This window comes from Marmota marmota, unplaced genomic scaffold, assembly GCF_001458135.2.
Source record: "Marmota marmota marmota unplaced genomic scaffold, marMar, whole genome shotgun sequence".
Lineage (NCBI taxonomy): Eukaryota > Metazoa > Chordata > Mammalia > Rodentia > Sciuridae > Marmota > Marmota marmota.
This window is the reverse complement of record NW_026000229.1, coordinates 14,897,895-14,908,697: the sequence shown is the minus strand read 5'-3', so window position 1 is coordinate 14,908,697 and position 10,803 is coordinate 14,897,895. Positions and strand designations below refer to the sequence as shown.

Sequence of the window (10,803 nt, the reverse complement as noted above, 5' to 3'; positions counted from 1 at the left end):
AGGGGGCCCCCCGAGACCCATGTCGGAGCCGGGGGCCGGCGCCGGGGGCTCCCTGCTGGATGTGGCGGAACCGGGAGGCCCGGGCTGGCTGCCCGAGAGTGACTGCGAGACAGTGACCTGCTGTCTCTTCTCGGAGCGGGACGCCGCTGGCGCGCCCCGGGACGCTGGCGACCCCCTGGCCGGGGCGGCCCTGGAGCCGGCGGGCGGCGGGCGGAGTCGCGAAGCCCGCTCGCGCCTGCTGCTGCTCGAGCAGGAACTGAAGACAGTCACGTACTCGCTGCTGAAGCGGCTCAAGGAGCGCTCGCTGGACACGCTGCTGGAGGCGGTGGAGTCCCGCGGCGGCGTGCCGGGCGGCTGCGTGCTGGTGCCGCGCGCCGACCTCCGCCTGGGCGGTCAGCCCGCGCCGCCGCAGCTGCTGCTCGGCCGCCTCTTCCGCTGGCCTGACCTGCAGCACGCCGTGGAGCTGAAGCCCCTGTGCGGTTGCCACAGCTTCGCCGCCGCCGCCGACGGCCCCACCGTGTGTTGCAACCCCTACCACTTCAGCCGGCTCTGCGGGCCAGGTGAGCGTGCCTCGCGGGGCCAAGTGGGAGCCTAGCCTTCCCCCTCCCTGCACCCTCCTCTGGCCTCTTCTCTGTGCTACTGGGGCGGGCGGGCACAGCGGCTGGCGCTCACCCAGTGCCCGTGAGCGTGAAAGCTTCCAGGAGAGGTGCCTAACCTGGCTGAGGGGAGTGAAAAGGAGAGCCAGAGAGTGGATGTCTGAGTGCACAAATCAAATGGCAACTTCATTTTAAGGTTCCAGCAATGGCTACCCATATAATGGGTACAAGTTGGAGTTTTCTCTGTGCAGCTTCAGCTTCAGTGAGAGGGGAGGGCAGACCAAAGAGAGCCCCCCACCCCCTCCAAAAAATGGATGTCAGTCTTCCCACCACCCAATATCAGAATTTACTCCATTGGGTACCCAGGCTTCCAGCATTTGTATGCGCATGCACATGCCTATACCCAGGCTATACTTCTGTGAAGATACCCATAAGCTGTGAAATTTGGTATATATAAATTATGGCTAGAGTGGAAAGTATTCATAAAATGTTCCACTTATTCTTTAGTACACTTTGCAGCAAAGCTTTTGTAGGGTTACTCCTCTCTCATTCCCAGCATCCCTTGGGTGTCAAATGCCAGGGTTCTCCATCATCACCATTCTCATTCTCTTGTGCTCCTTTTTCCTCAAGAGTTGAGGGTTCCTGAGGCTTCTGTGACTAGGTGAGGAAGCCAGCTATTAAGTTACCTCCAAGAACTGCACTCCCCTCCTTTGTTCTCCTCTTGGGATTTCCCCTGTACACAGCATCTCCAGCCTTCCTTACCTGGGCAGCCCCTGGATGCTGGAGCAGAAGTGAGGAGGGGCAGAGCTCTGGAAGGCAGGGAGCTTGCCATCCCCTCGCTCTGACCTCTGCACTGTAGGGAACCTTCATTAGGGGTGTGTGTGTGTGTGTGTGTGTGTGTGTGTGTGTGTGAATCTGTTGGGTGGCATTGGGGGTTTTGCAAGAATGGGGCCAGTAGAATTCAGGCTGTTGGCCCTGGGAGTTCTTCCATTCTGACCTCCTGGGAGAGAGTCAGCACCAGCCTGGGGGCACAGAGATGATCAGATCACAGGACTCCCGACTCAGTGTGGAAGGGGAAGGTGGGAGCCTGGATTTGTCCCAGGTGTCTTATATGTGTGGTTTTCGGGGTTGAGTGGGGGTAATTGCTCGAAGGGAAAGGAAGTTTCCGCTCAGTGGTGATTCCTGAATAGAGGACATTGATGGGTGTGTGTGTGTGAGAGAGAGAGAGAGAGAGGGGTGGGGGGTGGGTGGAGAGACCTGTTCTCCGAATGGTCACTCCACACTGCCTTGGGCAGACCCTGAGTTGGGGTCTACACTGAGCTTCCTATGCCTGGCCACTCTTTTCAACAGCTTCCCCTGGAAGAGGCTTTCTCCCTTCAGTTATTCCTGTCTCCTCCCTGTCTTTGAAAAACGGGGCCCATATATGATGGTCTTGTTCCTGATTATTTTTCTAGTAGGAGATGGATAGTGGGGTCCACTCCACTCTTCTAGTAGGCCCTTGCAGGTACTTTCTCTTTCACCATGTCATTGTGTTGGCAAATGTTTGTTGAGCATTTAGTCTGTGCCAGGCACCGTGCTGGGTGCTGCAACTGGTGAAGTAGAAATGTGAGTAGGATCTACACCTTCAAGAAATAATCCTGGGGAGGAGAGAGAGATGGGAAGAGGAGAAGAAGCGCAGGGGGCAGGGGCAGGGTCAATGGTGTGAACCACTAGCAGTGCTGTAGGTGTGTTCATATAGAATCTGCCTTCAGGAGCTCCACACCTCTAACCTGGAGCAGCCTTGTAGGAAGGGTCAGAGGAGGAGCTGGCCAGCAGGGCCAAGAGGCCAGGCAAGCTCAGTTGGGTGGGCAGGAAGGCGAGGAGCAAAAAAACTTCGAAGGCAACAGACAGTCCCATTCTCACTTCTATTCCTTAAACTAGGATTTGGCCTGGGCTGTGGTTTGAGTTTGCTAGACAGTTGTAAGTTTGAAGGAGAACTGGAAACGGCAGTAGAACAGTTCTTAACCCTAGACTCTGGTCCTAGGCTCTGCCCAGCCAGTAACCAGCAACTTGACCTTGGATGAGTTACCTCCCCTCAAAGTCTCCCTATGGTTCAGTGGGGGTGGCTGTAGGAACGTTTCCCAAGTCTAATTCTGGACTGAGCATTGGTTCTTGGCTTGCTTCTGCCCCCCAGAAGGAGGCGCTGTTGCAGGGGCAGCAGTGTCCCCAGTCTGTTCCTCTGCTTCTTTGCTTGCTGCTATCGTGCGGGGTGGGGGNATGGCCTGAGGAATCTTCAGTGTGTGCTGGGTCGACCCTTTTGCCTTTCCTGGGACTGAGAACTGGGGAAGCCCTCTGCTGCCCACCCCACCCCCGCTGTCTGGCCGCCAGCCTGGCTCCTGAAGCTGGGCGGGTGCATAGCTAGGGCTCAGCCGTGCGCGCCCTGATAAGGAGACTGTTCTTTCCAGCTTGGGTGGGGGGAGGACTGGGGCATGGGACAGACAGACAGACAGACACTCACACAGAGCAGACACATGGCTAGAGTAAAGTACACAGGAACACCCAGCATGGAAGGACTGAGGAACACCCACCTGGCACCAGTCACCAGTGTTCCTCCCCACCCCAGCCAGCCCCACAAGGAGCCCCAGTGACAGGAGGCCATTTCCTGGGCAGTGTGGACCCCTGCGGTTCAGAGCCAATCCTGCTTGTCCATCAGCTTGCTTTGAGGCAGATTTCCCTCTCAAGGCCTATTTTCCCATCTGTAAAGTTGGGGGCTGGACAGAGCCCCTGAGGTCTGATGGGTGCACAGGCCTTCCTCCCCTCCACTTGCCCTGGCCCCTGTGCTTGTCTCAGAAACTGGGGTCTGGGGTGGAGGGCGCACCCTGTGTGCCAGGCTCTGTGCTGGGCACTGCGTGGCCCCTGGGAAGTCAGGCCCCAGCTCAGCCTTCTTCCTGCCAGCCTTTCTGCTCAGGGCTAAGGCAGCGCGCTGAGCCCGGTGGGTGCCTATGTGGACGGAAATGTGGAGAAATACTTTAATCACAGCTCTGACCTGTGTTTATAGAGCTCCTTTCTCCTGAAAGTATCCATTAACTTTGGAGTAAATCTCCTGCTCTTTGCTTCACCACTTTTTTTTTTTTCTTTCTGTAATTATATTCAGTAAATTACTATTATCCAAATTGTGCCCGGGAAAGAGACAGAGTGAGAGAGTACTTCTAAACGACTGGAGGAGGCCGCCTAGGAAAACACAGGGTTCCCAAGCCAGGGCTGAGGAATTAGAACGGGCTAGAAAGTTTTCCTTTTATTTGGCCTGGCATTATCCCTTTGAAATGAGATCAATTTCAAGTTGGGCTTCCAGGCCCCCGCCCCGCCCGGCTCGAGGCCCCTAGGCCTGCCTGTCTGCTCCTCGCTCCTCCTGGAGGTGAGGAAGGGGTGATAATGTGCAGTTTGCCTCTTGCTGGCGCCAGCCGGCCGCGCTGTTTATCTGGCTGCGGGGGAATCTGGGCAATTAGGCTCAGCCGGCCTTAAAGTGCCAGGAGCTCCTTTTCTGTGTCTCCCATCCTGGGGCTTGGGGTTGAGCCTCTAGGTTCTGGGGGAGGAGGGGAAAGGCGCCTGGGAAGCCCCCTCCAGGTTCTCAGCCACCCCTTGGGAGGGGGAAAAATTCAAGGCCACGGAGCTATGTGAATCCTTTCCTAAGCAAGATGCTGAGCTGTAAAGAAGGTATAGTCCCAAACTGCTGGAAGGTAACGTCCCAAACTGCAGCTTTGCCAGGTGCAGGGAGAGGCTGTGAACTTTCCTCTGGCTTCAAATGTAGGTCTAGATCCCAGAAGGCTAAGTACCCCTAGGGGGCTAACCCGAGGCCTGTCTGGGCTGAGCTGGGCTGAGCTGAGCACCAACTTGGGTGCCCTCGGCCCCGGCTGACTGCTTTCCCTTCTGAAGGAAGTTGGAGGAGATTCCTGAAGTGAATGCCTCAGGCTAGGTGTCTGCAGGGATTGGAGTTTCTGAAGCCTTTCTCTTTTTCTATTAGGTCCATTTCTTTCAGAGGGGCCTTCAGGGCACTAGAAGTTCTGTTCAGGTTTAGAGCATATAAATCATTTTAAAATCACAACTTTCGCAAGTTTTAGTATCTCTCCTAAGAGGGCAATAGACAGAGGGCCTATGACTCACAGGATCTCTTCCTGATCCTTTGTCTCACCTCTCAAGTGTCCCACCAGGTAAGGGTCCACCTTATCTGCCTAAGACAGTGTCCTGGAGCCCCATTCTTACAGATTCAGGGGGTGGGGCCTGGTTCCATGGAAGTGGAGTGGGAGTGGCAGTTAAGAATGATCTAGAATTGTATATAGCACATTTTTCTTAATGGCAAAATGGGGAAACAACCCAAATGTCCATTAGCTGATGAATGGATAAACAAAATGTGGTTCATCCACACAGTGGAATATCATTCAGCTATAAAAAGGAGTGAAATACTAATACATGGTGCAACATAGGTGAACCTTGGAGCATTATGCTGAGTGAAAGAAGCCACACACAAAAGACTACAAACTGTATGATTGCATTTATTTGAAACTTCCAGAATAGGTATTTGTAGAGACTAGTCAGTGCTTGCTTAGAGCTTGGGACTGGGGTATAGGAAATTACTGCTAATGGGGACAGTTTCTTTTTGCACTAATAAAACCATCCTATAATTATATTGTGGTGATAGTCATACAACTCTGTGAATATACTGAAAATCACTAATTTGTATACTTTAAAAGGTTGAATCTCATGATCTGTGAATTATATTTCAAAAATGTTAAAAAGAATTATCTGGTATTGGTTTCCAACTGGCTTCCCCCTTTTTTCGTCAAAGTAGAATAGCAGCTGCAGTTACCTTCATGTGTGGCCTTGGGTAGGTCATTTTCCTGGCTGGACATCAAGTGTCCTATCAGTTAAATGGAATTGAGTAGACAGGCTCAGTGGTGCACACCTGTAATCCCAGCTACACAGGAGGATCACAAATTCAAGGTCATCCTGGGCAACTTACCAAGACTGTCTCAAAATGAAAAAAAAAAATGAAAAGCTGGGATGTAGCTCAGTGGTGGAGCACTTGCCTAGCATGCTCAAGACCCTGGGTTTAATACCCAATACTGAAAAAAACAAAAAACAAAGAACAGAAAAACAAGAGTTGGGCGTGGTGGGCCCCTAGGTAGGCCCCTTTCATCTCTGATGTTCTGGGTCCCAGTCTCCACTAGAGCTGGTAAACAATCTGTGCAGACTGCTTTGCTGGAGCCAGCAAGGGCCTGGTGAAGTTCCTCCTGAGAGCTTTTCTGTCTTTTGCTAGCTGGCATGTCTACATCATTTCAGGTTCATAGATTTTCTTTCTGTCTCATCGATGGTTTCAGAAACCCACAACCCAGGTGTGTCCCTGGGTGGTGTCAAAGCTCAAGGCCCAGGCGGCTTCTGCAGGGGGGGACTTCATGATTCTGTCCTGCCTTCCACCTTTTGATAAATAATCCCTGCAAGAGGTGCTAGGATTAGGAACAATGGCTTGACCATACCTGCCGCCTCCATTGCTTTGGGGATGGGGTGGGGATGAGGTGGAGGGTGGGACAGATGTCCTGAGCTCCATGTCGTGTGTTACTGGGCCTCAGCCAACCAGATGTTTTACCAAGTAACCCTAATGTAGGAATCACAGGCTTCCTGATAAATGTGTGGGGTAGTGAAAAGGTCATGAGGCTGGAGGTCAGAGACTTGTCTCTGGTTCTGGCTCCACAACCAGGTCCCCAGGGAGGAACCTCCACTGGCCTGGCCTGTCTCCTCTGTATAGTGGGAGCGCTGGCCTCAGTCCTATTTTCCCTGTGGAGCTCCAGCCCTTCCTGTGACATACTCTTGTCCTAAGAGGCTGGCCCTCGCTCAGGACTGTCCTATGGGCCTGTGGACCAATGCAGTAGGTGGCTCTTGTGGAAAGCAGATAGCCCCTCTCGGTGAATCTTGTTTGGGGTCTCTTGTGGGCCCACCTGGCCTTGGCCCTCAGCTTCTCTCTCTCCACCTCTTTATCCAAGATGTGCCCAACTTCACCATATCCCCATCACTGATGCTTTTGTCCTCAAATATTACGTGAGCACTTTCTGTGCAGGTGGTGTGCTGGCCCCAGCAGGGACCAGGGCTGTGAGACCCGGCGCCGCCTCATTCCCTGGCTCATGGAGCAATGGAGCAGAGTCTGGCCTGGGCACAAATCCCACCTCCACCGTGATTGGCTGGGGGGCATGGGCAGGTCAGTTTCCTCATCTGTAAAACAGGGATAATAATGCCATCTAATTATTTATTTTTGTTTTTGAGGAAGGATTAAATACAAATAGGTGCCCAGCAAGCAGGATTAACCACTCTGTGCAAACTGTTTTGCTGGAGCAAATGGGCTACTCCACGATTCGCCCCCTTCCTTCTCGCTAACCCCCATCCACAGAGAGTCCCTGTGTCTAGGCCTCTGAGCCTCCACTGTGTAGAGGCAACTTCTGGCTGGAAGGCCAGGGTGGAGAAGAGGTGAAGCCTCATTGGGTGTGTGGAGCCCAAGAAATGCTCCTAGGACTAATTGTGTCCCATTATAATTGCGAAAACACTTATTACCCCTGTGTCATTCCTGATACCCGCCTAATAATAGTTATTACCCCTTTATTACGGCAGAGTTTGCTTTCGTTTGCGATTTGATGGTGTTGAGTTTCATTTACGGAAAATGAAGGGTCATTTCATTCATGCAAATTGTTACTTAGTTTAGCAAATTGTTACTTCCCCATAATGCAAGAGGCTAAGAAATTCTTCTGAAGGCAAAGTATCTGTTTTTAAGGAGGATTATTTTAGGCAAATGAAAGGAAACCCAAAGGAAACACCATAGACAATAAGGAACCCAGGATCTGAGCTGGGAAGCCGAGTCCCACCCCTGCCTTTCCCTTCCAGAGTGGGAGACTGAGGCCGAGAGCTGGAAGCAATGTTTTGAGGCCTCCAGTTGAGCTGCCTGAGCTAGGTTTGGCTTCCTGGGCCACAGCCAGCCCTGGGGTCCTCCTCCCTACACCCAGGAATGTCAGTTCTTACGCAGCTCATCTGGAAACAGATTTCATGTCTGGGCCTTGGGATTCACCCTCAGCTCTGACGAGGCTTGCCAAATTTAGCCAGTAAAATGCAGGATGTCCAGTTAAATTTGAATTTCACATAAGCAACATTTTAGTATAAGTATATCCCCAATATTGCAAGGGATATACTTATACTAAAATACTATGTCATGTTTACCTCAAATTCAAATGTAACTGAGCATCCTGTATTTTATCTGTCACTTCTATCTCTGACTTACCCTGCACCCATGTTTCTCTTGTATAATAATAATAATAGGTACTATTTATGGAGGTGTTTTTCTACAGTGCCAAGAGCTGTGCTAAGCATTTTATATACATCATCTTCTTTTGCCCTCCCGGCAAAATTGGGAGGTCTCTATGATTATTATCCCCATTTTATAGCTGAGGAAACAGACTCAGAGAGGTGAGGTAACTGGCCTGAGCTCACACAGCCATAGGTGTCAGAGTAGGGATGGAGCCCAGGTCTTTCTGCACCCCAAGCCTCTGGCCTTAACTCATCCAGTAGATTTGGACAGTAGAGGTGGTGAGGGACATGGAGGGCTTCCTGAGGACTGAGGAAACTAATAATGAGCCACAAGCAGAGCTCCAGGTGTGACCCCCCAGCCTCAGCAGTGACATGCTGTCTCCTGTCTTTCAGAATCACCACCCCCTCCCTACTCTCGGCTGTCTCCTCAAGACGAGTACAAGCCACTGGGTAAGTGTGCCCCTCAGCCCTGGAGGGGAGGGTTGGTGGCTGGGTGGGGTCCTCTGAAATGGGATGAAGTTTTAGGAACACTCCCACCGTTGGGCCAAAGCCGACCCAACTTCTGCAGCCGGCTATTTACATCTTGAAATTCCAGGGCTCATCATTAACCTTTCTGTGACCTTTAAACATGGGCCTGTCAGAGATGAATGAGTTCTGACTTCAGCCTGTCGTTGGAGGTGGATTGGAATTTCTGGGTTTCTTGTCCTCTCTCTCCCTCCCCCTGCCGGGGCTGTTCTGCTGTAGTGTGTATTAATTAGGAGTGTGACAGATAAGTTGGACTTGAAGTCCTTCTTGAGAGGAGCTGTATGCCTCCCCACCAGCCACGATGTTCCCCGGGACAAATAGGACAGCAGGAATAGGTAGGATGAATGTGTATTGGCACAAAAGGCCCTGACAGGCGCTGTCCCCTAGGTGAGCTTAGTGAAGGTGGCAGTGTCATTTTAGATAATTCCCCTCAGAGCCAGAACATGATTTCTGAAAACCTTAAGACTAAACTGTTAGCCTATCTACTGGGGTGGATGCCTGTCATTTTAAAAGTAGATCTCGCTTGTTGCCTGGCCTTCTTGGCTGTCTCCAGTGGGACTCAGAGCACGCAGTGGGAGCGCTGGACCCTGCAGGCTCCGGTGGCAGGTGCCGTAGTTTGGCCTTAACTGTCCAGGAGAGCTACTCTGTGACCCAGGAAGTTTCTGGAGGACGCCGGCTTTCGAAGCCAGATGGCTAAAGCATTCCTGAGTGACCACAAAGAGTGGGTTTTGTTTTGCTTTTGGTAAAGGTATCTTCCCAGTGGTATGTGTCACCGCCATCTGGGAGGTCACTTCTTTATATCACAGCCTCTCAGGGACTCACCCCAGTTTCCCCCCAACCCCTAACTTGTGAGGTCAGAAGTGCCCACAAGGTACCCTCAGAAGCTTGACCTCTGGCATGAAGGGCAGAGGCTGCCGTGGAGGGCGTGCAGATCCAGGTGCACCGTGGTGGCTTCCCCACTTGTTCCAGAAGCAGGATCATCCTGTGGATGGGGGACCTTATGTAGTTCTTCAGGGACCTGGCACATTCACCTGTCGGGATGATGAGGAGGGGGGCTGAGTGATGGGGCAGGTCACCCTGCCAAGGGGCAACAGGGCTCAGGCCCAACCCCAGAGCAGTCCCCATTCAGGTCCAGAGTGTCCCGTGCGTCACTCATAGGCTCGCCTCAGCGTCATCGTTCGTGCACTGGTTGCTTAGAAGACCCCTGGTCCCGTTAGAAGGAAGAAAGAAAAAACAACAACAACAAAAAAAACATGCCTCAAAAGTTTGTAGTGAGTGTGGCACCTGGGCTTAACCATCCAGACCACTGCCCCGAGGGACTGTGGTCAGGAGCCCAGGATAAAACAGCAAAAGCCAGAACACCACCCAGCCCTGTCGAGGGAGCATTTGGAAACCTACAAGTGTCCCCATTATTTTACAAATGGGACAACTGAGGCTCAGATGGAGGAGGTGACTTGTTGGGGGCTGTTGGAGCTCAGCCCATTGCCTGTTTTTATATGACTTGTGAGCTATTTAATTTTTAATTTTTAAATTTTTTTAAATTTTTAAATGGTTAAAAAAACATATCAAAAGAAGAAGAATAGGGGCTGGGGCTGGGGCTCAGCGGGAGCGCACCTGCCTGGTGGGTAAAAGGCACTGGTTTGGTTCTCAGCACCGCATATAAATAAATAAATAATAATAATAAAAAAGATCATCAACCACTAAAAAAGATTAAAAAAGAAGAAGAATATTTCCTGGCTCATGAAAATTTATATGAAATGCAGATTTTAGTGTCCAAAAGGAAAGTTTCACAGGAACACAGCCACGTGTGCCCTTTTCCACTTTGTGGTGGAGTTGAGTAGCTGTAACAGGCTGTAGAGCTTGTAAAGTTAAAGAAACACACACACACACACACACACACACACATTTGGTACCAGGGATTGAAAATTGAAGCTGGGTGCACTTAACCACTAAGCCACATCCCCAGCACTTTTTATTTTTGAGACAGTGTCTCACTAAGTTGCTGAGGCTGGCTTTGAACTTGCAATTCTCCTGCCTCAGCCTCCCCAACTATTGGGATTACAGGTGTATGCCACCACACCTGGCTAAGTTGAAGATATGTATTCTCTGGCCCTTAAAAGAAAACAGGTGGTGGCCCTGATATTGCCAACTATTCGCCGGTGTGGGGGAGACTTGAAGCTGGGGCTCCAGGTTCTGCCCAGAGCCCCTCCTCAGGCTTGGGCAGTGTTGGAGCTCGGGAACGTCCTTTATTTAACAGCCCCTGTGTCATGGCTGCCCACCTCCGAGGCCCTCATTGGAAATGCTAGATGAGAGGGTTTGGGAGGGTATGATAGCTGTGAAAGGTGGAAGGCACCTGCCTTTC

General features: G+C 51.6%; 1 protein-coding gene across 4 annotated transcripts in view; it reads left to right on the top strand.

Annotated features, from left to right (window-relative positions):
* The first annotated feature begins 6 nt into the window (after positions 1 to 6).
* Positions 7 to 10,803, top strand: part of Smad6 (SMAD family member 6) — a 73,830-nt gene continuing 63,033 nt past the window's right edge. For 2 of the 4 annotated variants that reach the window (XM_015480504.1, XM_015480503.1), the window contains exons 1-3: positions 7 to 560; positions 6,685 to 6,822; positions 8,310 to 8,366. In XM_015480504.1, coding sequence (XP_015335990.1) covers positions 20 to 560; positions 6,685 to 6,822; positions 8,310 to 8,366 — 736 coding nt within the window. In that variant the 5' untranslated portion in view covers positions 7 to 19. The remainder of the gene's footprint in view (positions 561 to 6,684; positions 6,823 to 8,309; positions 8,367 to 10,803) is intronic. The other 2 variants (XM_015480506.1, XM_015480505.1) reach the window with 1 other exon arrangement.